General features: G+C 51.1%; 1 protein-coding gene across 1 annotated transcript in view; it reads left to right on the forward strand.

The window, feature by feature from the left end:
• Positions 1-19631, forward strand: part of LOC144270380 (putative cation-transporting ATPase 13A4) — a 67065-nt gene extending 47434 nt beyond the window's left edge. The window contains exons 19-32 of the mRNA XM_077826841.1: positions 2530-2693; positions 3890-4012; positions 4375-4454; positions 5761-5803; positions 6446-6555; positions 7897-7993; positions 8950-9022; positions 10783-10957; positions 11739-11959; positions 13700-13788; positions 15441-15521; positions 17581-17796; positions 17943-18079; positions 19457-19631. Coding sequence (XP_077682967.1) covers positions 2530-2693; positions 3890-4012; positions 4375-4454; positions 5761-5803; positions 6446-6555; positions 7897-7993; positions 8950-9022; positions 10783-10957; positions 11739-11959; positions 13700-13788; positions 15441-15521; positions 17581-17796; positions 17943-18079; positions 19457-19631 — 1784 coding nt within the window. The remainder of the gene's footprint in view (positions 1-2529; positions 2694-3889; positions 4013-4374; positions 4455-5760; positions 5804-6445; positions 6556-7896; positions 7994-8949; positions 9023-10782; positions 10958-11738; positions 11960-13699; positions 13789-15440; positions 15522-17580; positions 17797-17942; positions 18080-19456) is intronic.
• The last annotated feature ends 1561 nt before the right edge of the window (positions 19632-21192 follow it).

Below are 21192 nucleotides of genomic sequence, written 5' to 3' on the forward strand. Positions count from 1 at the left end.
GCCTGTGCCCCGCGGTGGAACCGCGATCAATGGGAGCTGCGGGGGCCACGCCTGTGGGGCCAAGGGCAACGCGTGGAGCCTCACTGGCCGCGCATCTACCTAGGGGCTGCAGGGACCTGGTGGCCACTTCCTGGGAGCCACGGTAAGTGCCACTGGGACCCTGCACACACACACACGCACCCCACATCCCAACCCCTTGCCTCAGCCCAGAATCCCCTCCCACACCCAAACTCCTTCCCGGAGCCCACTCCCCGCAATCCCTCCAACACCTTGCCTCAGCCCTAAGCCCCCTCCGTCACCCCAAGCCCTTCATCCCCGGCCCCACCCCAGAGCCTGCACCCCCAGCCGAAGCCCTCACCTCCCTCCCGCATGCCAAACCCCTCAGCCCCCAGCCCGGAGACCCTTCTTGCACCCAAAACCCAGCCCCACCCCAGAGCCTGTACCCCCAGCCGGAGGCCTCACCCCTGCACCCCACCCCCCTGCCCCAGCCCGGAACCCTCTCCCGTACCCCAAACCCCTCATCCCTGGCCTCACCCCCCTCCCACACCCCAACCCCCTGCCCCAGCTCTGTGAAAGTGAGTGAGGATGGGGGAGAGCGAGCAACGTGGGGGGAGGAGGGGGAGGTGGAACAAGCAGGAGTCCGGGCCTTGGGGAATGGGCAGGACAGGGGTGTTCAGTTTTGTGCGATTAGAAAGTTGGCATAGAATATAGAATATCAGGGTTGGAAGGGACCCCTGAAGGTCATCTAGTCCAACCCCCTGCTCGAAGCAGGACCAATTCCCAGTTAAATCATCCCAGCCAGGGCTTTGTCAAGCCTGACCTTAAAAACTTCCAAGGAAGGAGATTCCACCACCTCCCTAGGCAATGCATTCCAGTGTTTCACCACCCTCTTAGTGAAAAAGTTTTTCCTAATATCCAACCTAAACCTCCCCCACTGCAACTTGAGACCATTACTCCTCGTTCTGTCATCTGCTACCATTGAGAACAGTCTAGAGCCATCCTCTTTGGAACCCCCTTTCAGGTAGTTGAAAGCAGCTATCAAATCCCCCCTCATTCTTCTCTTCTGCAGGCTAAACAATCCCAGCTCCCTCAGCCTCTCCTCATAAGTCATGTGTTCTAGACCTCTAATCATTTTTGTTGCCCTTCGCTGGACTCTCTCCAATTTATCCACATCCTTCTTGTAGTGTGGGGCCCAAAACTGGACACAGTACTCCAGATGAGGCCTCACCAATGTCGAATAGAGGGGGACGATCACGTCCCTCGATCTGCTCGCTATGCCCCTACTTATACATCCCAAAATGCCATTGGCCTTCTTGGCAACAAGGGCACACTGCTGACTCATATCCAGCTTCTCGTCCACTGTCACCCCTAGGTCCTTTTCCGCAGAACTGCTGCCTAGCCATTCGGTCCCTAGTCTGTAGCGGTGCATTGGATTCTTCCGTCCTAAGTGCAGGACCCTGCACTTATCCTTATTGAACCTCATCAGATTTCTTTTGGCCCAATCCTCCAATTTGTCTAGGTCCTTCTGTATCCTATCCCTCCCCTCCAGCGTATCTACCACTCCTCCCAGTTTAGTATCGTCCGCAAATTTGCTGAGAGTGCAATCCACACCATCCTCCAGATCATTTATGAAGATATTGAACAAAACCGGCCCCAGGACCGACCCCTGGGGCACTCCACTTGACACCGGCTGCCAACTAGACATGGGGCCATTGATCACTACCCGTTGAGCCCGACAATCTAGCCAGCTTTCTACCCACCTTATAGTGCATTCATCCAGCCCATACTTCCTTAACTTGCTGACAAGAATACTGTGGGAGACCGTGTCAAAAGCTTTGCTAAAGTCAAGAAACAATACATCCACTGCTTTCCCTTCATCCACAGAACCAGTAACCCTAGATGGCAGGAGAAAAACTGAGTGAGCTTTCTCATGGTACAATTACATTGCTTGTGCTTTCTCGGTTTTTGCCCCTTTTTGGTACCCAGCCTACTCTAAGGCTGTGCCAGGACAACTGAGGAATTTTCCGTCACTGTTACAGCAACAATTCAGCAGTTAATTCTTTTATCTTCTTCCAGGCTGAACCGGTACATAGGTCCCCTTCTGACAGGGAATCCATTAGTATTTTCTCAGCTGGATTCAATCCAGACCAGATAAAATGTTAATTTTAAAGGCAGGCCTGAGCTGGAAAAATTCATTCACATTCAAAATGGCTGTGGACCATTTTTCTGTGCTGTTAAACAACTGCCATTTTCCACTTCAGCGTTTCGAAAGTGGGTAAAGTGAACTCTGTGTATATCAAAGGGATTGTAAAGCTCTGTGGTATCCTTAGGATGAACGGTACATTGTGAATGGAAGGCAACGGTATTATAAAAACATGCAGAAGAACCATTGAAATCTCTCTGGTACTGAGAGTCTGTGAGATCACATGGAATTCAGGGAAAAGTTTACATTTCCTCCAGCCTCAAGGTTTAAAATCCACATTAGACAAAACTGCAGATGACACCTCCCCCGCAACTTGATTTTTCTAGGTGACAACATACAGACAGCGGTTACTGTGGCCAAAAATGCTGGCATGATTTCTCAGACCAGTCAAGTGATTCTTGTTGAAGCAAACGAACTATCAGGTTCCCCCTCAGCATCCATCACCTGGAAGCTACTGGAAGAAAGCAAACCGAATGGCTACAGAAACCTGGTGAGTGCTAAATGGGCAGGTCTCAGGTGATGGGAGAATAAATGGTACACTGGCATCTAGGCCATCTTAGTGATGCTGGTGTAACTCACTGGGGTTACTCTGGTACCCCTGACATCAGAGACTGCCTGTTAGTCCCCATCTGTGCTACAGAACATGCTGTGTTGGGAAAGTGTTTAAAGAGAAAGTGATCATTAAATTGCTTTACTCGTATTTCAGTGTGTTGCCATTTTAATGAACTGGGATGTGACTTTGTTAACGCTGATTTTGCAAACCCTTCTAGACTAGTCTTGAGAATGGCTTTCCAGGAGCCATGTTAAAGGTTTGTCCCAGTCCCACTGGTAACCCCAGCATGGTAGCTGAAACCTGTTTCAAGACTGTGTCTTTATATGGTATGTTGTGTGGTGCAGCTTGCCCTTAGACTTTGTGAGCATGCCCGGCGGGGGAACAGCCTTGCCCTGACTAGAAGGGGTGGAACAGAGGTGAGCAGAGAGGAAAATCCCTGTGTGTGCAAGTAAAACATTGATTAAATCAGTTTTAAAAAATTACGTACACAAGTTGTAATTATGATAAGAAAACACATACACAATGACACTGAGACATGTGCCCATGATGGTGTCTTTTTCCCTGCCAAAGATCAATATTAATCTGAGTCACTGACTGTTGGAGGAGTGGATCCCTATTTGACAGAGCTCGTTACTGGGTGTAGATGGATGGGAGAAGATGACTGCAGGTGTCCTTGGAGAGGTCCCCAAAGTTCTGAGTGGGTCCCACTTGCCTGTAATCCAGTTTCAGCAGCATCGTTAACATCCTAGGTCCCGCATCGGGTGTTATTAATTCTACAGTTTACTGCCAAAGTGCTGTGGCCTGAGAAGAGCCAATATCTATCTACATTACTTACCTGGTCCCATTCCCCTAGCATCTGAGCACCTCCTAATCTTTCATGTGTTTATCTTCACACCACCCCTGGCAGGTAGGAACTGTTATCCCCCCATTATACAGATGGGGAACTGAGGGGCTAAGGGACTGGCCCAAGGTCACAGAGGAGCAGGGATCTGAACCAAGGTCTCCCACCTCCTAGTCTAGTGTTCTAACCACTGGACATCCTTCCTCTCTACACAATAGAGCACCAGGGTTTGAGTGCAGCTAGGTCATCTTTTAAGTCCATCGTATGGAAATAACTCTGGCCTGATTTATAGGAGACTTACATTCAAGTTGGGGGAAGATTCTGCTCTGAAGTTGGACGTAGCAGTTACCATTTTGCCATGAGTGGAAAATCCTACCAGGTCATTACACAGCATTTCAGCTATTTACTTCCGAAGGTAAGTTGTGGGCTATTTGCACTGTGGCCCTGCTCCAAGTAAATTCTGGGGAGATCATTCTTAGAAGTGCTCTTGACTTGTTTTGCTCACAACAGTCTAGTTAAGTCGAACCATTGCATATTTAGGATTAAGCCGGTGACTCAAACAACCTGCCAGTCCTTTGTTCCCTGATTTCTTTTTAGCGGAGGCACAGTGCAGGTTCATTCATTGCCCATTCGGTTTTCAGATCCTGCAGAAGTCCCATGTGAAGTGAGTTTTAGGATTTATGCTGCTCCTTATTCACACTCATCACTGCTGGACTTCTTAACCAAGTGGAGTTGAAAAAGCACACTAAAGGATTTTCAATCATTTTCTCCTTTCAGCTCCTGGTCAATGGGACAGTTTTTGCTAGAATGTCTCCAGGTCAGAAATCCAGCCTGGTGGAGGAGTTTCAAAAGTTGGAGTAAGTTTTTTATGAACATTCAAAGATTCAAAGTGCTGGATTAATTCACAGACTGGAAGGGAGTCAAATGAGAATCATCAGCTCCTGTCCAGCAGCTTGGAATTAGAACTGGAAACTGTGTGCCTGATGGGAAATCCCAAATCTGAGTCTCCTACGAAAATATAGCTTGGAAAATATTTCCCCTAAGCACATTAAAGAAGAGCCACTGAGGGGGTCTGTGATAGCCTTATAGTCCCAGCTAGCAAGCTGGGCAGCCCAAAACATAACATGTCCCACACTCAGACTTTCCTGTGGTCTCACACATCTCACAAGTGTCCTGCTGCTTCACTGGCAAGAAAAAGAGGAGCTTGTCGCCTACACATAAGATTTAGGGAAATCTCCCCGAGTTGCAGCTCTGCTGATGCTGGTGGCATTTTCACCTCTCTCTCATCAAGACCTATTTTGGGGTTAGAGAACACAGTGGAACAAGCAGCTAGGCTCAGTCTGCACCAGCACTAGAGGAACTGGGAGAATTTCAGAAAATCTTCAGTATAGACAGTTGAGGTGAGTCCAGTTCAGGAGCACACAAAATCCAGAATCCTGGGCATGACGTATTTCAGTCACCCAGCCTGCCAGCTGGGACTTTTCTGATGAAACATAAAGAATAACTTACACTAATGTAGCCCCTGTCAGGACCCCAGTTATGGGAGGCGGGCGGGTCAAGGACAGGGCCTAGGCTGGAGAGGACATGGTCTGAGTTCAGGGTACACGGTCCAGGCCAGAAGCAGCAGTCCATGCGGGTGGCACGGTATAGGATCAGGTCAGCGTGAAGGTCAAGGAGCCACACTGGGTTAGCCAAGGGAGCCAGCCAAAGTGGGATTAGGGGAAGCTAGGAAGGGCGAGATGTCAGGAATGGAGCAGGGCACCAGGACCAGGAGCTAGGCAAGGTGTCAGGAGTGCACCGCAGGCTGTTCGCAGCAGCAAGCCAGTGCTCTGCCTAGTAGCCAAGGCAGCCTCCGGCAGTTTTCCCTAGGCCTTAAATAGCGTGCCTGGGCCAGTCAGGGAACGTGGCAGGCTCCACCAGCCAGGATCTCTGTGGGTGGGGCATCCAGTGGTAGAACCCGTAGGGCTTACCAGCTGCTATTCCTTATGTCCCCACACTGTCAGGAGGTGGTGTAGACATCACAGCCACCCAGGAGCCAGCAGACCTGGGTTCCAGCCCTGCAAGTCCTTGCAGCCCTTTCCATCAAAACATTAAACTAACCCCCCCACTCGCTACAGGGCTCCCTTTTGCCCGTGCTGAAATGCTGTTTGGTTTGGTTTGCAGTTACTTTGTGGGCATGTGCGGAGACGGAGCCAATGACTGTGGGGTGAGTGGAAACCCAACTTAAACATTGTTTGAGAAGCGCATTTCAGTGCCAGGGAAATACTCCAGATTTAGTAGCCCTGGAGAAGCAAGTTCTCCACAGAGCAGCTGCATTAAGGACAGCGGACTTAGGCCATGATCCTTCAGTGAGTTCCACCCAGGGACCAGAGCCATCCACAGGTGGAGCTTGTTGCAGAATTAGGGCCTTTGAGACCAATCCCATCTCCCCTAAAAGCCAATGAGCTGAGGCCAGGACTCCAGGCACACAGGGCTGGCAGCCGAAACCCGGGGCATGCAGGACATCAACTGAGACCCTGGGTGCATGGGGACAGCAACTGGGACCCCAGGGGTGCTGCAGCACCCCCCACACCTCTAGTTCCCGCTCCTATGTCCTGGTGTATGCCAGGGAAGGCAGCTGGAAGATACAGCTGACATGCCATAGGAGGGGACAAAGGAGATGCGTTAGAGCATCTCCCAGAGGGACTGGCCATGCCCCATCACCAGCCTGTATTGGGCATTTCTGGGGTGACACTGGCTGGCTCCCAGTGCCCCCGTAGAGTACACGGATGGCGTTGATTGGCGGGCTGGCTGGCCAGTCAGTGTGCATTGCCGGCAGGAGGGTACTGACCAGCGCTGTGTATTTCAGGCTTTGAAAATGGCCCATGCTGGGATATCGTTGTCTGAGCAGGAGGCGTCGGTGGCTTCGCCTTTCACGTCCCGAACCCCCAACATAGAGTGTGTGCCCGAGCTGATCAGGTGAGCACAGGCTCTTCGCACACTGCTATCGCAGAGAAATTGGTTCCTGTCCCACATTACAGCTGGGCTTTCACAGCAGAACATACATCAGACTCCATGGCCCTGAGGATGCGCTTTGCACTGCTCCTGTCTAAGAGAACAGCTTTCACTACAAGGACTATTCATTTCCTCACAGCCGCGAAGCAGGAGGCCTGCCACAGCTGTGGAGCATGTGGCTAAGAATGGGGTCAGTGCCAGGGAACTAGGAAGAAGAAGAAGGAGCTATAGAAAGAGACACATGTGTCTGTTGTGCTAAATCTGGGCACTGCTATAGTGTCCTCCATCACAGGGCCTTGCCACACTGTGCAAACAGCTAACAAAATAACACCTTGCGGTGCCATCCCCTGAGGATCTCAAAGCTCATAATGAACCCTTGCAATGCCCTGCAAGGTAGGGAAATAACATTATCCCCATTGTACTGATTGGAAAACCAGGGTATGGAAGTTATGGACTAGATCCTGCTCCTGTTGAAGCAAAGGGAAGCAGGACTGGGCTCTAAATCAGTTGCCCAAGGCTACACATGTCATGTGACAAAGGTCAAGGATCACAGAACAAGTCACTTTCTTCTGACACTGAACATGGATCTTTATCAGAATAAGGGAAACAGTGTTATCCTTAGCACTTCTCTCTCTGCTGCTTTATTGTAGAGCTTCTGCCTAGAGCCTTTTCCAGCAACCCACCCACCACAGCTTAAAGAGACAGGATTTGTATCTACACAACACAGTGAGCTAGTAGGAAAGTTGGGAATAGAACCCAGGAGTCCTGACTGCTAGGGTACTGCTCTAACTAATAGGCTTGCTGCCTCCCAGAACACTCCTCTGCTTTGTTTGCACTTGAAATTGATGAGCTACTGGGTTTCATTGTCAGAAGGCCAGGGCCCTGGTTTCACGCAGCTGAGACAGCCGTGTTCCTCCATTGATTTGAGAAGCTCGGGGAAGAGCCCCCTGGTGTATTGTTGCCTTACTGAGAACTCTTCGCACCCCCAGCACACTTTACATTTTCAATGCACTTTATAAACATTAGCTAGCCAGTGTCTTGAGGTGACCGGCATCAGGACTGCTCCCATGAGTTGGGGGTAGCAGGGTCACTTCCTATTGCTGCAGAGCAGCATTGCGGCAAAGGAATTCATTGCTACCGAATTCTGATTAAGAAGTGCAGGCCCAGGCGATAATTTGTCAGGGATTCATCATCCCATAACTCATGCACTGCTGTTCAACCCGACTTTCAAAGGACTGAGAAAAGCTGCACTCCCCGCCCCCCCGCCATCCTCTAATCAGTATCATCTTTTCTCTTCCGCCACAGGCAAGGTCGCGCTGCTCTTGTCACTTCATTCTGCATGTTTAAGTACATGGCACTGTACAGCACCATCCAGTATCTTGGTGTTCTCCTGCTTTACTGGGTATGGCTCTGGGACCGGGAGTTTGTTAGTTAGAACAGAAGCAGGCCACTGCTCCCGTAGAGGGAGAGGAGGGTCTAATGGCCAAGACACAGCCAGGAAAGCTGGTTTCTTCTCCCAGCTGAGCCACAGACTCCTTGTGTGACCTATGGCAAGTTGCTGATCTGCTCTGTGCCTCAGTCTCCGCATCTGTAAAATGGAGCGACTTTTGCCACTGAGTTCAGGGGGAGAAGGGCCAGGCCCAAAGCAGAGCCGGACAAATGCACACACAGAAAGAAAGATGCAGCATGCTATCTCAGGCAAAGGCATGTGCGCAGGAGATGGAGGGTGAAAAGAGAGGCTAAGGGATTACTTGCAGAGGGGGGGCTGTAGGAGAGGAGAGAGGTACTTTGGCAGATGAGCACAGGGAAACTTTTCAGCTGTTAAAAGGGTGCATTGGCTATTAATGCCAGAGCGCCCTAAATTGCCTTTGGATGGAGCCTTCCCATTTAGTGAGGAGGGATTTGCATTCAGAAATCATCTGGTATCAAGAAAAGAACTTGCCCCTTCAGATCAGTCTCTCTTCATTTTTTTGAATGAGCTGGAAGGATCATTAGCCTGCACAATGTCCATGCACAAAACGATTGTATTTAGTGCAAGCTCTGCGACTGTGCCTCTGTTGGAAGGACTGTCACTCATGGTGCACGTTATCTGGCTAGCATCAGAGGGGTAGCCGTGTTAGTCTAGATCTGTAGAAGCGGCAAAGAGTTCTGTGGCACCTTATAGACTAACAGACGTATCAGAGCATAAGCTTTCATGGGTGAATACCCCCTTTGTCGGATTATCTGGCTGAATAGCATTCCCAAGGCTTTCAGAACAAACTGCAGATTATTAGCCCTATGGAAACACTGTGGGTTTATGAAACAAACAACCCTAAGGCAAATGTCTGATTTCTGTTTTCTTTTTGTTTCTCCTTTCAGCAACTAAACTCCTTTGGGAATTACCAATTTCTATTCCAAGATCTGGCTCTTACCACTGTAATTGGTATAACAAGTAAGCTCCATAGTCACCTTTTGTGTCGGTGTGAGAATAGATCTCAGCTAATTTCCTCCCCCTGGATGTGTATAATCCTGCACACTGAAAAAGAAAAAGAAAGCTACCCTGCAGTGAATACAGTATATTTAAATCAGCAGAGAGGGCTTACCGCGCAATAAGAGAAAAGGGTTGTGAGCAGATGGGAAATCCTCGGGGCTGGGCTGATAGGCAGCCAGATCTGGAGTGACTCTCAGTACCTAGGAGAATTCCTTATGGGAGAGAAAAAAGAAAAGGGGTACTTGTGGCACCTTAGAGACTAGTCGCTAAGGTGCCACAAGTACTCCTTTTCTTTTTGCGAATACAGACTAACACGGCTGCTACTCTGGAACCTGTCATTATGGGAGAGAGACAACAGCAGCTCGTGCAGAGAAACTTGAGGTGGAAAGGAAACTCAGGGCCTTCTCTACTCATGAGGTAAGGCTGGAAGATCCCAGGGGCAGCAGTTACAGAGGAAGCCATGCGGAAGTGAAAGAGCATAGGGGTACACTGCGGGAGGGCCTGATAGTAAGCCATAACCAGTGGGGTAAGGTCAAAAGTTCGCAGTCCCCAGTTCAACTGCAATCAGAGAATCTCGTTCGCTCCTTGATACAGGTTAAAATCCCTGGGACCAAAGAGTAAAATCTTTGTGCAAGCAGCCAGCGTGACCATGTAGAACCCAGCACTGGGTGGCCCAACAGATTTGTTTAGAACCCCTTTGGGGATTCACAGCTTGTTCCGAGATCTGGCTCTTGTCACTATAATTCACTGCAACAGCTGTAACAAGTCAGCTCCATAAAAGCCTGTATGGGAGAGAATGGGTCTGCAGCTGATGGCCACTCATAATACAGCATATAATAAACTGAATGCCCATACAGCGCATTGCCGTTGTGCATTAAAGAGGTGAGTGTAATGTTAGAAGGGAAAGTGGGGGAAGGAATAGCCTCATGGATACACTCTCCTCTGCTCTATCTTGCCACTGTAGACAAACAAGACAGCTTTACTGTGAATTTTCTCCATAGCACTCTCCACATTTAAAGGCCAGGATTACATATTTACATCATAAGATCTAACACTGTGGACGCACAGATCTAAAAAAGAGGCCAGGCAGGAAAGAGGTTTTTGTTTAAGGTTGAAAATGGTTCGGAGAGCTAAGGCAGAGACGTGCAATAAGGACGTGCCAGATGTCAGAAGCAGTGGAGTAGAAAGCTGGGCACCGCTGGTGGAAGGCGGAAACCAGTGCTAGATAAGAGAGAAGGGAAAAGAGAAAGACAAGTTTGAGACAGACAAGAGTAAATCCCTGGGGAGCTCGAAGAACACGGAGAGTAAGGACGGGGGGCTAGGCCTGCAGTGCTTTGTGTGTGTGTGAAGGCAGACAGCAGTGCTCTGCACATGGTGAGGTTCAGAGAGCTGGGGAAAGACCGCGATTACATCAGTTTTAAAAGTGCCAGCCATGACTCTTGGTGCCTGATGAGAGCTTCCTTGCTATGAACCCCCTGCTTGGCATCAGGATATTCCCCTGAGCTTTTCCTCTCCCTGATGCTAGGGTAAATCAGGAGTAACTCCCCTGAAGCCGAGCTAGCCCCCAGTGTGCCCAGGAGGGGAACAGCAGGCCTGGGATTTTTCCAAAATAACTTCACAGATGTCAGATGCTGTTAATTAACCCTAAATGGCTGATAATATAGTGTTAAGCTGCTGATATCTTGGATGTACTAGTAAAAAAAACCCCATTCTTCTATCAGTGAGTTTGAACGGTGCCTACCCAAAGCTGGTCCCATACAGGCCTCCGGGCCAGCTGATCTCCCCCCCCTTGCTGCTGTCCGTGGTCCTGAACATCCTGTTCAGTCTGTGCATGCAGGTTTTTGGCTTTGTGACCGTCCAGAAGCAGCCCTGGTACACTCAGCACAACATCTACAGGTAAGCCCCGTGCTCAGGACTCCAAACACAATGGGGCTGGCGTACATGTAGCTATTGACAAGCTTGGGAACTGGGCTAGGCCCAGCCCCAGAGGAGTGATTATGCGTAATATAGCTGCTGCTGAACTCACAGCAGGATGGTCGAGCAGGAGAGACCAGAGAGTGAGCTCCCAGAGCACAAATACTGCTAGGCCAGGTGGGGCAAGGGGAGGGTGAACACCTGATGACGTTCATCACAGCGCTCAGACTCACTCTGCGTGCGTCTGCTTTGGCAGCCACATTGAGGAGGCTGGTGGAGACTGGCTGGGGTTTTCCTTGAACGAGTCATTGGCCCTGGTGTGTTACGCATAGTCCAGGAATTCTAGATCACTTGGGTACAATTTCTAATAGCAAAAGGAAGAGTATCTGGGCAGTAGTTACTGCTGCCAAGGTTCCTGTTTGGTTCCATGGGAATGTCAATATGCCGCCTGGGTCCCATTACAACTGATGGCAAAGATCTGGGAAGGGCAGGTGTGGTCTAGTGGTTTGCACACAGGCATTGGGTGTCAGGAGACTGGGGGTCGAGTGCCACCTCTGCCATTGCGTCACTGTTGGGCAGGTCAGTTCCCCTCTCCCTGCCTCAGCTTCCTCATCTGTAAAGTAGGGATAACAAAAGGTACCTCCTTCTCAGAGCTGCCGGAGGCCCATTCATTAGTGACTGAGAACGCTCTGGGAGTCCCAGTTGGAGGCTGGTACAGCCTTGCCAGCTGCCATTACTGACCACAAGGCCTCCTCTTTCGCAGTGCCTGCCTCAGCGGGAATCAAAGCCATGTGGAGAATTCTTCCTCCGCTGCCACCATCAGCTTCACTGGGATGGAGCATGCAGATGGCAGAGAGGGGGTGGACAATGGCTACAAGAGCTATGAAAACACCACAGTTTGGCTCCTCAGCACCATCAACTGCCTCATGGTAGCACTGGTTTTCTCCAAGGGAAAGCCTTTCCGGCAGCCCGTATACACTAACTGTGAGTACAATGCACTGATTGTGTGCGACAGGCAGAGCATGGCCTGGCTCAGAGCCCGAGAAAGCCAGCTCACTAGGAAACACCTTGGCAAAAGCTTTGCTGGCCAACATTTCAAAAATAGGGGACCAACAATTTTTCAAAAGCATCTAACTGATTGAGACGCATGGCTACAATGGTTCCTGGAGCTCAGCACCTCTCAGAATTTGGCCCAGGCTTTGTGGATCTTTGATGCTCAGGATCTGAGCTGGTGACTGGGGTGCATTTCAGTAAGACAGGAATCTAGAAAAGGGCAGCCTGTTTATCAGCTCCCCTGAACTGGTATGAAACAAACTACAAACAAATGGTATTTGGTGTCTGGTTGGCTGGTGGGGTGGGCGGCCTTTCCAAGGCTAATGTGGATCAGACACACACGTCAAAAAGAGAAGAACCAGAATTAAAGCCAGCCTTTGCTTTGGGTATCTCTAAGAAGGCCTGTGCCCCCTGTAGCATGTTGATAAACCAATGTCTGAGAGGATTAGGATTCAGGGCTTTAGTCTGGGCCCATCCGAAAGGAAAACTAAACCAAAACCAGAACATCACCCAGTCAAGGGCCAGAATAGTAATAAGAATCCAGAGCTGACTGCCTATTAACTCACTGCCTGGCCCCCACAAAGACAAATTGAAAAAGAGAAAGTCCCTGGCTCTGTCTGGGAGTGCGCTCTGATGGCCTCTGGTGCCCACCTGGGAGAAAGCACTCCTGAGCCCCCAGCTGGCCGCTCACAAGGCCCGACCAGAAGTCAGAAATGAAGAAAACCTAGGAAGCTGTCTAGGCCTTCGCCTTGCAGCACAGCTCTCCCTTCCTCACCTCTGTGAGATTCCACCAGGAAATGCTCAGTGGGTCCAGCCCCGACGACCGCAATGGGAGGTGTTCATTGGGTTGATAATCCTTTCTGAGGGGCTGGTCCTAATGTTCCCAATCAGGCAAAACTCTCTTGGAATTTTTCTTGCTTTAGGGTTGAATTAACCCAGAGTGAGGACTGCATGTCTGGCTCTTTGTTAGGGGCACTGGCGGGGAAGGGCGTGAGCATCACATTTCTCCACAAGATGGTTAAGAGGTGACTTGATTGTGATTGCAAGTACCTGCCTGAAGAGATTTCTGATAGCAGAGGGCTTCTCAGTCCAGCACACAAAAGCGAAGCAAGATCCAGTGGCTGGAAGCTGACAACAGACTCATTCAGACTAGAAATAAGGGGCACACTTTAACAGGGAGGGTAATTCACCCCTTGAATACCTTACCTAGGGATGTGATAGATTCTCTGTCACTTGCAGTCTTTAATTAAGATCAGAAGTGATGTCCTGGGTTCCATGAAAGTCAATGGCAAAACTCCCATTGCTCCCAACAGGAGCAGGATTTCACCCTAGATTTCTTTCTAAGCACAAGTTACCGGGCTCGATCCAGGAATCACTGGGTGAGGTTCTCTGGCCTCTGTGATGCAGGAGGTCAGATTAGATCACAGTGGACCCTTCTGGCCTTAAAACCTACATATGTAAGGCTTGTCTCAGCCTCGCATGTGTGCCCTTGACTGACCAATGCTGGGTTTCTTTTACTGGGTTTATTTTCCTTTTGCTCCAAACTCTTCCCAGTTTTCAGTGAAGTTTGGCATGGCATGGTAAATGATGGGGGAGGTGCTCAGGAGTGCATGTGAGCAGCTGAGGATGCTCACAGCCACATTGTTTCACCTGACTGCTCTTGTCCCTTAGACATATTTGTACTTGTGCTAGCAGCCCAGCTGGGCATCTGTGTCTTCTTTGTGTTTGCCGACACTGACGGTCTCTACTCACAGCTGGATGTAAGTATCATGTCAGGACGTGTCCTCTGTGCTCTAACCCCGTGTTTCATTAGAGACCCCAGATGGGTGAGGTCATATCTAGAATACCTTAGAGAGAGACAGGCTTTTGAGCTTATGCAGAGCTCTTCCTCAGGTCTGGGTGAGGTGAGGTCGAAAGCTTGTCTCCCTCACCAACAGAAGTTGGTCCAATAACAGATATTACAACCCCCACCTTGTCCCTCTAAAACCTTGGGACTGGCATGGTTACAACACCACTGCATACGGTATTTCATTAACAGTCTGCACTAGGATCACCTCTGACATCAGGCACAGAGTCTCACTGGGTGTTCCAGTAAGTCTGAAGCCACGCTAAGTTTAAAGTAGGGTTGAGTCAGATGAGAAGGACCGAGCAGTTCCTGGGGCTCTGGGTATATGCATTTGGTCACCTCTACATTGCCAGACTGAAACCAGCTTGGATCTGGGCACTCTTACCACCTGATAGCTGGATAGAGACCTATGTGTATTGTTCGGTCCAGTCCCTACCGGAGAGGTGTCTACATTATCAAACCCACCTCACTCGGTGTCCTTGTGGACTGGGTACACCTGGAGGTGGCCACACCAGGTCAGTGTTAAAGCATGGGGCGGGGGCGGGGTGTGGAAGCTTGCACGGCTGCCGTCAATGCTGGCCCTGCTCTGCAAGCAGAGAGAGGACGGCATTCCCTGGGGCTGCCGGCAAGCGCCTTGCACCAGCACCAGAGTCACAGTCTAAGAAAACCCAACGGTAGTCTAACGTGTGGCACATGCTCACAGTCCAGAGTCTACCATGGCCTAGCCCACAGTGCACTAAAGTAGCATTTGAGTTCAGATAGCAATGTCCGGGCTACAGTAACTGCATCAGGAAATAGGGACATGCAGGAAACAGATCTGAGATTTCACTGCTCCTTACCAACCAGCCATGCTGAAAATGCCTCTCCCTCCAGAGCAACTCCCAGCAAGCAGAGCATGTTGTAACTGGACAGCTACAGTTAACAGAATCAGCCACTGGCTGGCACTTTAAAGGAAGCATTATCCCAGGTAGTTCCATGCCCACAGTAACACATTCTCACCATCGCTGCTATAACAGACTAAAACTGGCTCTGGGAAGAATGGTCATGACAGCGATCTTATTCGAATCTGCTTGGAAGAGAGGAATTTAGTTTACATCATAGATAAAGCCTCAATCTTTGGTGAGGAAAAATAGAAAAACGTGGGAACCCAAACTCTGGGTGAAAGCACCAATCCATACTTTGGATCTGGGCTCCAGTCCTCAGATGAGTTGAGCCAACACCAGAGATTCCAAGACACCCAACCTTTGGGAAGTTTGGATCTGGATTCGGAGCGGGAATGACCTCTCTTTCGCTCTTGGTCTTTAAAAAAGAAAGAGAGAAATTAGATTTCCTGTTGCAAAGCTGCAGCTCTATTTTCTCTGCTGAGTCATGAGATTAAAGGCTATTTCAGTTCTTCTTTATGAGGGTTTCATCATGCTAGAGGGCAAGCTCACCTCCGTCAGCTCAGCAGGTAGTGGCTACTACATCCAGCCAAACAAGGATGCTGTGCTCTGATGATGTCAGCTCACACAGATGCTTGTAGGTGCACACACATTGCTGACTGGCTTCCATCTCCCTTTCTCCCAGCTCGTGTGCACCCCCACCTTCTGGAGAATCTCCATGGTGATAATGCTGCTGGTCACATTTGCTGTGTCCTTTGTTGTAGAGGTGAGAGCCTGTGTTTAATTTCACCTTTAAGATTGTCCAGATAGCAGAATGGGTCTGGACACTCCCCACTCCCTTGTCACTTGCAGAATTAATGGCAAACGCTTTTACAAGGGGTGAAAGGAAGGACTCGGTTGCACGCTGGAATTGGAGGTGGCATTCGCGGCTACACAGGCTCATAGTGCCAAATTCTGTGTCTGTAGATGGGCCCGTTCATAACCAACAGTCTCACGCAGGTAGGGCTGCTAGGAACAGCCGACAGCAGCCCTGGGCTTGGGGGGCACATTTACTACTACAGGGGTCAAGAGGAACTGTGTACACCCTCCACCTCCTCTGCTATCCTGGCCTATGCATCACAGTGCCCAATTGGCTAATTATGGACTATATCCCTGGCATCCGGCACTGGGCAGGTCAGGCACCAGATGTGGGGGACTATGGTCTGAGCTGGTAGGGGGACTCCCGTGCTGCTAAGAATTTCATTCTTCCCCTCCCTGCAGTAGCTTATCGGCAGGGCTCTTTCTGCAGAGGGAGCCCAACCGGCTCCCAAAACTCCACAGTGCGTTCTGGGGAAGGATGCTTTTCCCAGGGTGTTAGCTCTGCATATCACTCCCATATGGCAGAGGTCCCTGCCCCGGCTCAACCAAGCACGGGAACATCTAGAAAAGCAGCGCTCACTGGGATCCAAATGTCCAAACCTGGCAGTAGGCTGCTGCATGCCAGCCTCAGCACCTTTCCCCATGAGATGAGCTGCCGGCACTGGGACCACTGTGTCTGCTGGGTGCTGGCCCATCTCTCAGGGCCAGAGAAGGGTTTGGATTTTCTTCCTCATCTGCAGAGTTTTCCACTCAAATGCTGCAGATTAGTGGATGGAAGGGAGGCAGCTCTCATTGAGAAGTCACACCTGAATGATCATATCCACAAGGAGGGACGCAGCCCCAGCGGGCTGGTTCCTCCAGAAGGCGGCTTGTGCCCAGAGGTAGGCATGGGGCAATGTCCTTAAGCAACTACTGGTTACTGGTGAATAACTTTCCATTTGCCCACCATGGACACATCCAGCAACAGCTTCACGAGCTGCAGAGACACTGCAGAGAGCGGTGTAGGGCAGGCGGTGAAGAACACCATATCCTGCTGAAACTGCAGAGGCCATCTAGATAGGTTTGAATGTGATCATCCAGAGTGGGCTTTGACCAGAAACCCTCCAACTTAGCTTCTCAGGGAAGCTGTTTATGTGAATTATTCATAGGCTGGCGATCCCTTCTGGTTTACAGCAGCAGAAGTTAATTGTGTGCATGCAGAAAGCATGAGATTCCTCCTCTGTAGAGACAATGTGGCTCTGGCTTAGTTCCATGCTGGACCCTCTTTCCTTTCCCCCCACACACTGGCTGCATGGCAATGAAGCAGGTCAGTGAAGCTGGTGGGGAAGGGAGGCGAGTTGCAGCTTGAATTTAGACCTATGGGGTATTGAAGAGTTCCCAACTCCTTGGAGCCACACAGAGTGTGCAGAGAGGATGGTTCAGGGTGTTGATCACGGGAACCTTTACTCTTTAGGTCACAGCTTCGTTTCCATCCCAAGTCAACAGTAGCCAAATGGTGTACCGGCAGTGGATGCTGGGAAGCCCATGTGAGCAGCACTGGTGATCCCCCTCCAGATCCTAGTGGATCAATGGCCCTGCTTGGCACCCATTGCTGGCAGCTACCCCAAGGGACCCAGGACTGAATGAACATCGAGAGATGAACTCCTCTCTCACCTTCCAGTAATAAGGCAGTGTGGAGTGAAGCACCATCCACCACATTGCCAGAAGCCCTCAGTACCTTGGGCTGATTTTCAGAGCTGTGAAGGCCCAGTGGTTTGAGTAGGGTTGCTAGGGTGTAACTAGCGACAGGAGTGTTAGAGCTGAGGGTTTGAAGTGAACAGCCCAGGGTTTGTGAGGTGAGGTGTATCAGCAGGACAGGGTGGGAGAGTTGCTTTCCCACTCCTTGTACCAAGCCTGTCCTGTGGTAGAAGGGGGAGAGCCATGCTCTAGTCTTGTCAGTAGTTCACTCTTGGCCCTTACTCTTGCAGGAGGCGGTCATTGAAAACAGAGCCCTCTGGATGCTGCTCAAAAAATGCTTCCAGTATCAGTCCAAGAGCCTTTACAAGAGGCTGCAAAGGATGCTGGAGCAGGACTCAGCCTGGCCTCCTCTGAACGAAACCATCTTCTCAGAGTCCAGGATGATACCAGTGGAGGACAACAGGGTAGCTTACAGGAATCCAGTGTTTGAAAGCAATGAGGATATGGTCCGAAGGAAGTGGCAGGGCAGATGCCCAGGAAAAGGCTGCAGCTGGCCATGAAAGGAGTAGGCCTGAAAGCTGTAAGGCTAGAGCTGGGATTGGCCGAATCCCCACACCTGGCTGAACTTCTGGGCCCACATTCCCCATGCCAGGGTCGCTTTGTGACACACCAGAAGCATAACGTGGCCCTAAATCTGGCTCTGGTGGCACAGAGCCAGTACACGGTTTCCCCCTCCGGCAGCCCAGGTTGCGGGCACTGCCCCAGCGAGCTGTGGCCGCTGGCACCGGGGTAAGTCAGAGGAGTCCTCAGCCACGGCGCAGGCCAGGGCCTTATCTTGGTAATGAGCAGAGCCAACGCTCCTGCCCGCAGTGCCCCTCAGAGAGCATGCAGAACTCAGCTCTTTGTTGAGGCTGGACACAGACAGACCCTCTGGTTCCCTAGCTCCCAGCTTCTGCTGCCTCCTGCTGCCACACAAGGTCTCCCCGAGTCCTGGCCTGGTCTGAGCTGTCATGGAAGCTTGGGGGTTGGAAATCTGGACCCCAGCAGTTCAGGGTGTTTGGATTCAGCCCATCACGGTGGTAGACTGGAGCGGTAAGCTCAGATCCCAAACCGGGGACCCGATGACCCACCCAGGCTGAGATGCACTCAGGGTGGGAACAGAGTTGGAGGGACCAAAGGAAGCTTTTCTGGCCCTGGCTCACCCCTGCAGTATGTTAGAGCAGCCTCACAGCTGCTCCGATTTTTGCCTGAGCTGCACATGGCCCACTCGGGGGCTTAGACAGCCAACAGAGCCCGAGCCCCCTCCAAGAATCACCCAGCCAGGCTGCAACAGGGACAGTGCAGAGCTGTTCTACCAGCTTTCTGCTGCCAGGGAGCCTGCTCACACGGAGAATCTTTAACATCTTTGAGGACTTCCGCAACTCAGCCAGGGTCAGGGGCCTATCACAGGAGTGGGGAGGGGGGTGAGGTTCTGTGGCCTGCAACGTGCAGGAGGCAGCCTAGAGGATCCTATGAAATCCTGACGTTCCCTTCTGGCCTTGACATCTATGGTTACGTCTACACTGCAATTAAAAACCCACATGGATGTAGTTTGGAGGAGGCGGGGGGAGGCATTGCCCCCCCAAACAGAAGCGAGGTGTGGGGGGTTTACATGGGGTCATGTACCACTCCCCCCACCCCATTTCTACAAGTGCCAACCTGCCCTGCAGGGCTTGCTTTGCTCGGCCTGCCGGGGGTGGGAGGGGGTGAGAAGAGGGGCTCTGTCCTTCCCACGGTGCACCTCCCCCACAGCACATTTTGGCTTGTGGGGAGCAGAGGGGGTGGAGCGGTCCTAGTGCCCCCCTGTTTCCTGTATAATGGTGAGTGCCCACGGGGTGGGGGGGCAGAGCAGGGGTTAGGGTGGTGTGGGGGGAAGAGACAATGGGGAAGGGGGGTGGGCTGGGGGAGAGGACAGAGGGGAGAGGAAGGGGGAGGGGATGGGGAAGAGAAGGGGATGGGGGGGGAAGCAGGAGCCCATCAGGTGGCGTCCCCTTGGCGGCAGCAGCAGCCCCAACAGGGAGGTGGCCCCAGCAGCACCAGAGTGATGACATGGCTGCAGCAGCCGGTGCCTGAGTGGCTGCCAGCAGCACCTGGGGCCCCCCCGTTAAGCCGTTCCGTCCCCTCCAGCACCGGCAGCCCGGGTACCACGGCAGGCGGGGGGAGAGCGCCAGTGAGCCAAGGGAACCGGCTTCAATGTGCACGTCTGCGTGCTTTGCCCCCCAAATACAGTGGTCGAGTGACGCCTGTGGAATCCCGCGGCTGGCCCGTGCTAGCTGACTCGGGCTCGCGGCGCTCAGGCTAAGGGGCTGTTTTATTGCGGTGTACATGTCCCTGTGAGGTGAGAGGGCCCCAGAGCGTGGGCTGCAGGCCAAGCCCCAGCGTGTACACTGCACTTAAGTCTGAGCCCCGCGACCCCGAGTCATCTGGCACGGGCCGGCCACGGGTGGCTAATTGCAGTATAGACAGACTCGAAATGTTGTCCTTCCTTGCGTTCCAGGATTCTGACTCATCTTGGTTCTTCTCCTACTGCTCCTTCCGCTTGTTATCATAGCTAGTTTGGGTAGGTCTGCTCAAGCTGGCACCCAGTGCAGACAGACCCTCTGTGGAGATTCCTTAGGGCTCTGCCTGGGTCCCCTTCTCACTGCATAATCACACCTGCAAACACAAATTTAACTACCATCTCTATGCTGACAATGCCGGGATCTCTCTCTTTTCTCCACACCTGTCTCCTTCGGTCCAGACTAAAATCTCGGCCTGTCGCTCTGACACCCCTCACGTATATCTGAGCTCAAGCTCAGTGTAGCTAAACCACAGCCCCTAATCTCCCCACACACCCTAAACCTTCCCTGATACCTCCTTTATCACCCACCACCATCTGGCCCGTCACTCAGGCCCAGAACCTGGGTGTCATCTTTGATTCGGACCTCTCGCTGTGTCCTCACATCCAGCCTACGTCTACACTGAAAATGTTCTATCGACAGAGTGCCTTGGTCAGGGGTGTGAGGAAAAATTGCCTGACTGTCACTGTTATGCTGCCAACCTCTCCCAGTGTAGACGCAGCTATGTCGACAGAAGAGGACTTCTGTCAATGTAGCTACCACCCTTCAGGGAGGTGGTGATAAATGAAGGGGGCGGAGGGTAGCTCCCTTTTATGGACACCCAGCCAGCCAATAGCTATAAAATCCCTCTTAGTAGCTGTTCTCTAATTGCTCTACCTGTAAAGGGTTAAAAAGTCTCACTGTGATGCACAGGTAAAAGGAAGTGAGTGGGCACCCGGCTAAAAGAGCCCATGGAAGGCTAGAACTTTTTAAAATTGAAACAAGACTTCCCTTTTTTCTTACTGTTGTTCTCAGGGAGACGCAGACAGGAAGCAGTTATGTTGTGAGAAGCTTGGGCCAGGTATGAAAAACCATCACTATCATACCTAGAAACTACTCATTTAAAACCCCAGCTATGTAAGCAGATCAGAAAATGTCTAGGAAGATGTGATTAGGTTTATCCCTTTTATTTCTTTATGGCTTGTGGATTCCTCTGTGCTAACCCCAGGTGCTTTTGTTTTGCTTGTGACCTTTAAGCTGGACCTCAAGAGAGCTATTCTTAATGCTTAACCCTTGTAGTTGTTTTTTTAAAATCTAGCAAAATTCCCAGATGTATTTTCTTCTTTTTTTATTAATAAAATTTACCTTTCTTCAGAACAGAATTGGATTTTTGTGTCTTAAGAGGTTTGTCCACATGTTACTTAATTAGCTGGTGGCAACAGCTGATTTCCTCCCCCCGCCCCCAGCTCTTCCCTGGAGGGCGGGCGTGAAAGAGCTTGAGGGTACCCCACAGGAAGGAATTCCCAAGGGCACCTTCCTGTTCTC

Source organism: Eretmochelys imbricata, chromosome 9 (assembly GCF_965152235.1).
Source record: "Eretmochelys imbricata isolate rEreImb1 chromosome 9, rEreImb1.hap1, whole genome shotgun sequence".
NCBI classification, from domain to species: Eukaryota; Metazoa; Chordata; order Testudines; family Cheloniidae; genus Eretmochelys; species Eretmochelys imbricata.